This window comes from Eublepharis macularius, chromosome 7 (genome assembly GCF_028583425.1).
Source record: "Eublepharis macularius isolate TG4126 chromosome 7, MPM_Emac_v1.0, whole genome shotgun sequence".
NCBI lineage: Eukaryota > Metazoa > Chordata > Lepidosauria > Squamata > Eublepharidae > Eublepharis > Eublepharis macularius.
In genome coordinates this window covers 18123962-18129888 of record NC_072796.1, presented here as the reverse complement: position 1 = coordinate 18129888, position 5927 = coordinate 18123962, and the positions used below count along the sequence as shown (strand labels likewise).

The window sequence follows — 5927 nt, the reverse complement described above, 5'->3', positions numbered from 1 at the left end:
GCGGCGTCTGGAGATCAGCGGCATCCCGGCCTCAGCGGCCTCTCCATCCGGCGGCTCCGGCCGCAGCAGGGTTTTTTCCCTGGGGCTTGCTTTCTCGGGGAGGGTGTTTTCAGCCCGTGCGCGCCACGCACGCCTGCCGTGCCTCTGCTGGGGCATTTGCTGTTGGGCCTCCCATTCAGACTCTCCCCCCCCCTTATTTCTGGCCCTGGGTTCGGGGTTTTCTGCCTCGGTTTGGGTTGGCTCAGGGCGGCTTTGTGCGCCAGCTGGGTCAGTGTAGCCCCCCCCCATATTCCCCCCCTTCCCACCTTGCTAGGGGATTGCAATAACTGATACTTAGGCATCAGTGGCTATCCTATATATAGAGAGAGTGCGAGTACTGAGGGTGGGGAGCTGGAGTGGTGCTGGCTTGTTAACTTGCTTCAGGCTTGTTTGCCCCCCCCCCTTCTTTCTGGTTTCTATCCGGAGGGTCCAGTTGGCGTGGGTGGTTTCTGCCCTTTGCTTCCTTCTTAGCCATGCCGCCCAAGAAGGGGGTGGGTGTGAGTAAAGGCAAGCAGCCTGCTAAACGCCCCGCTGCTGGGCGCGGGTTGCCTGCGTCCTCATCTGATGAGGATGAGGGGGAAGCTGCAAGGCAAGAAATTCTGGCCAAGTTGGCTGCTCTTGAGAGAAGTAAAGGGGCGGGCTATGGGCAGCCTGCTGCCTCTAGGGCGCAGAGGGCCTCTAAGCGGGTCTCCTCTGCCACTTTTCAGAGGGATGTCTTAAATCGTCTGTCCGCTCTTGAAGGTTCCGTGGAGGCGGCCGGTGCAGCGGAAGGTCGGTCTGGTGGCAGTGAACCTGGAGGGGCCGTGGAGCTGGAAGCACAGGCTACCACGGAGTCAGCGGAGGAGCCGCCTGTTGCGGTGGTAGTGGACCAACCGGAAGGGGATGGTAAGCCGCCTGCACCACACGCTTCTTACACTTGGCCTTGGGGTCCAGTCAGTGTTCCCGGGCCATCCAGCTGGATCCCTCCATCGCAGGGAGCTGGGTCTCAGGTTAACCCGGTAGGGGGCTTGCAGCCCTGGCCTGGTTACATGTACCAGGGGGCTCAGAGCGGCCCTGTCCCTTGGCAATTATGGGGCTCCCAGTCCCCGTCATTGCAGGTCGGGGCGGGGTCTCCAGCTCCCGGGGTGGCTCAGGCGGGTGTGTCGAGCCATGCTGTGGGCAACCATGCTTTTGGGCAGCCACAGTGGATGTGGCCCCCGGCCGCTGGTATTCCCTATTACCCTGCCTTGGGGGTTATGCCCTACAGGGCCATGCCGTTCGGAGATACTGCGTTGCCATTAGGTGACCACTTGACGCCCGCCACTAGGGACAAGATTTTGCGGGGCGAATTCGTGGACGTCTTTACCCTCCTTTTCCGTGAGCTGGAAAAGAAGGATAAGGAGGACATGGATGACCGTGATAAGGAACGGCTAAAACGGCGGAAAATTGACCGTACCTGGGCGAATTGGTTGCCGGGGATGTTAATTTATGCGGGGGTAATCGCGCGTGCCCAACCTCAGAGGGCTGCCCCTCTGTTCCAATACATTGATATAGTCTATCGGGCACATACGGAGTTCGTCGGGGCTGCTTGGATGCAGTACGACGAAGAGTTCCGTATGCGAGCTGCGGTAGATCCCACGCTACCCTGGGACCGCATTCACCAGCAGCTTTGGCTGCAGCTTATGGCACCTGCCAAGCCCAATCTGGGCGACAGGTCAGACAGCGGGCACTTGGTACAGCGTCTCTCCTCCCCTCCTGGCTCCCGCACCTCTGCGGGGCAGCCGGTTCAGCCCCGGCTGCTTTGCTGGGACTTTGCTTACCAGGGGGTGTGCGCCAGGAGGGGGTGTGGGTTTCGGCACGAGTGCCCCAGGTGCAAAGGCCCCCATGCCTTCTCAGCTTGTCCTCGCCCCCGTCCGCGAGGAGGTGGTTCTCGGCCCGGTGGCGGACAGTGGAAGCCTTCAGCTGAAAAGGGGTCCAACGCCCATAAAGCTGAGGGTCCTCCATAAGTTGTTGCAAGGATATCCGGATAAGGAATCCGCTCAGTTTTTGTTAGAGGGGTTTAGTTTTGGTTTTAGGATACCTTTTCAGGGCCCTCGGGCCCCCTTCATGTCATCCAACCTGCGTTCGGTGGTTGGCATGGAGGAGGTGGTTAGGCAGAAAATTAGGAAGGAATGTGTTGAGGGGAGAGTGTTGGGCCCTTTCCATTCCCCTCCAGTCCCCAATTTGAGGGTCTCCCCATTGGGAGTAGTACCCAAGAAAGCTGCTGGGGAGTATCGCTTAATTCACCACCTGTCCTTTCCCAGAGGTGGGTCTGTTAATGATGCCATCCCCGAGCACTTGTGCTCGGTTCGGTATACGTCCTTTGACGAGGCGGTGGCTATGGTGAAGCGCAATGGTATTGGGGCGGAAATGGCGAAATGCGACATTAAGTCGGCCTTTCGTCTTTTACCTGTCCATCCATTGGATTTTGAGTTGCTAGGATTCTCCTTTGATGGCCAGTTCTACATGGACAGAGCCCTCCCTATGGGATGCTCAGTTTCCTGTTCGGCCTTTGAGAAATTTAGTACCTTTCTGGAGTGGGCATTGCGTCACAGGCAGTACTGCCGTGACTCCGCCCACTATTTGGATGATTTTATTTTTTGTGGACCACAGGGGTCCGGCCAATGCGAACGGTTGCTGGCTGGCTTCATAGCTTTGGCGGGGGAGCTGGGTGTTCCCCTAGCTCACGAAAAGACTGAAGGCCCCACCCAGGTTTTGACTTACCTGGGTATCGAAATTGATACCGTTCAGCAGACTTTCCGTCTCCCAATGGCAAAGGTGGTTGAGCTTAGAGCACGCTTGGCGGCGCTCAAGGATAAAAGGAAGGCTTCCTTGCTCGAACTTCAGCAGTTGGTGGGCCACCTAAATTTTGCCTGCAAGGCGGTGGCGCCAGGGCGCCCTTTCTTGCGGCGGCTTTGTGACGCGATGGCCGGACTTCGGCTCCCACACCACAGGATCCGGCTGTCACATGGGATCAAGGATGACCTTAGGGTTTGGGAGGAGTTTCTTACCTCCTTTAATGGGGTCACCTTTTGGCGAGATGATCTGCTTCTTGAAGCGGAGCTGCGTGTGTCCTCAGATGCCGCTGGATCAGTGGGATTTGGGGTTTACTTTCGGGGGCACTGGTGCGCGGAGCCCTGGCCCGCCGCATGGCATGACGGCGATATTCTCAAGGATCTGACGTTTCTGGAATTTTTTCCAATTCTGGTTGCGGTATGGCTGTGGGGGGAAGAGCTGGCCAATCATGTAGTCCACTTTTGGTGTGACAACATGGCTGTGGTCCAGGTTATTAACTCATTGTCATCCCGGTCGCCCAGGGTCATGCGGCTGGTCAGGCCGTTTACGCTCAGGTGCCTTCGTTTGAACGTCTTGTTTCGGGCGAGGCACATTCCCGGTCTAGACAATGGGGTGGCGGACGCTCTGTCTCGCCGGCAGATGGAGAGGTTCCGTCAATTGGCCCCAGATGCCGACGCCTTGCCGGTCCGGATACCCTCGGAGCTGTGGATTCTTGGAGGGCCGAAGCACGCAGGGCCATCCGACTAGCCATCGCTCCTAGCACCAGAAGGTCGTATGATCGCGCGGTGCAACAGTTTGCCAGCTTCCGGCTGGAAGCTGGTTTGGAGCAACACTGGCCCATTCCGGCGGAACACCTGATGCAGTTCTGCGTGGAAAGGAAAAGGGCTGGCCTGGCGGTGAAGTCCATTCGTGGGCTTTTGGCTGCCCTGGCCTTCGTTAGTAAGGCTCGGGGTTTCCCGGAAGTTACGGGGGATTTTAGGGTACGGAAAATGTTGGAGGGGTGGTCTAGGGAGGTAGGATCTCGACCTGATACTAGGCAACCCATTTCCCCTGCTATCTTGAGAGGTTTGAGTATGGCGTGGGGCCCAATTTGCTCCTCGGAGTATGAGGCCATTCTTTTCCATGCGGCTTCCCTTACTGCCTTTTTTGGAGCTTTTAGAGTCGGGGAGCTTGTAGCTCAATCCCGGGATGACAGGTCTGGTAGAGCCCTTGGGGTTCGGGATGTGCAGTTTGATGGAGACGGGGTTTCCATCTGCCTTCGTCGTTCCAAGACTGACCAGCGCCGGAAAGGGGTAGTAGTCCAGCTGGGTACGTGTGCTGAGGAGGAGCTTTGCCCGGTGAGGGCTTTGCGAGCTTTTCTCAAAGTGCGGGGCCCGGAGGAGGGGCTTCTCTTTCGTCACTGTGATGGGACACCCCTTACGAGATATCAGTTCTGGTCCATTACAGAGAGGGCGCTTGCCAGGCTCGGCCTGAAAGGTTTCAAGTTTTGCTCCCATTCATTTCGTATTGGGGCAGCCTCTACCGCTGCTGCTATGGGGTACCCCGAGGCGGCCATTCGCAGCGTGGGGCGGTGGCGCTCGGCGGCGTTCAAGGGATATGTACGTCCCCTTCTGCACCAATCGTAGCTTTGGCTAATTGTTCTTTTCTTCTTTAGGTGCTGTGGTTCGCCGAGGGAGGTGTCGGATCCTCATCTGCGGACACAGTATGATTTTTTGGGCAGCGCATCAGGCCAAGAGGACCCTGTGGGGGTCTCAGCTTGGCCTTAGTCGTTGGGCCCAGGTTGAGTGGCAGGGCCGTCGGGGCCTGCGTTGGCCGGGCCTGTTGCCGCTCCTGTTTGAGGGGCGGTGTTCCCCGCCGCCGGATTTCTTAGTTATCCACCTAGGTGGCAACGACTTGGGCTGGGTTAAGGGTAAGGCCCTTACTATGCAGGCACAGGCTGACTTAAAGTTCATTGCTAAGCAATGGCCTGGTGTCCTCATCATTTGGTCTGCCATCCTCCCACGCCGTATTTGGCGGGAGGCTTTGGATCACGACGCTGTTGAGCGCGCTAGGCGCAAGGCCAACAAAGCTATGTTCAAGGCATTGTGTGCAGGGCTGGGGATTTATTTGCCCCACCCTCGGATTCGTGACACGTATGCCAACCTCTACAGAGGTGACGGCATTCACCTGTCCGTCCAGGGTAATGAAATATTTCTGACCGATTTACGGCAAGGGTTGTTGCTTTCCCTGCAGGAGTTGTGGGGCGTCAGGGCCTAAGCAGAGGCTTGGCCCTGTCGGTGGCAGGTTAGTTGGGGTAGGCAGAGCGGGCCGGTGGGCACCCGGTGGCATTTCCCCATTGGTGGGGAATGGGGGCCTGTTACGGATCAGCGGCGGGCTTTACGGCTGCCAGCAGAGAGGGCAGGCTGCCCTGGGTCCCCCTGGAAAAGGCCTTCCCTCGGGCTTTACGGCTGGGGTGTATGGTGCTTTAAAGGGGGGAACCATTCGCCTGGCCGGCTGGGTTACAGCCATGCATGCATGGCTCGCACCTGGGGCAGGGGGTGCTCGCCCATGCAGTTCGAGGAGCAGGTCTGGTTGACCCCTCGCTCTAACTGTACCGCTAGTTACCCTTGCCGTTATTATGCTGTTAGGTTATTCAATTATAAATAAATCGGTCAGAAATGGCCCTGTTTTTACCCAAGCCTTGTGTCCGTCTCTTTGTTCCAAATGGGAGGGCAAACATTTGTTCTCCCTGGCTGATTCGTATGTAAGCAGGTGGAATTCAATCACTTATTAAGCTAAACAGGTAGTATTCTCACTCAAAATAAAACAAATCTTTTCTTTCTGGAATGAATTTTGCCTTATAGGTGTAAAACCAGTCACCTTTCTACCATGGCTGTTTCCAGATGGCTTACCTGAAGCCGCTCCATGCCGCAATGTTGTGGATCATGCCAGGGAAAACGCGATATTTCGCGTTTTCCCCAGCACGATCCACAACATTGCGGCATGGAGCGGCTTCAGGTAAGCCATCTGGAAACAGCCCATCTGATAGTAAATAAATTGCTGGTTGTTTAAAAGAAAAAAAATGTGCTGGGAGC

The 5927-nt window shown here is 56.9% G+C and overlaps 1 protein-coding gene across 1 annotated transcript; it reads left to right on the top strand.

Annotated features, from left to right (window-relative positions):
- Positions 1–297: 297 nt before the first annotated feature.
- LOC129333065 (uncharacterized) lies at positions 298–5530 on the top strand. Its single transcript, XM_054984389.1, has 2 exons — positions 298–924; positions 4508–5530. The coding sequence occupies exons 1-2, from the start codon at positions 513–515 to the stop codon at positions 5107–5109; spliced, it is 1014 nt and encodes a 337-aa protein (XP_054840364.1). The 5' UTR covers positions 298–512; the 3' UTR covers positions 5110–5530.
- Positions 5531–5927: the final 397 nt, after the last annotated feature.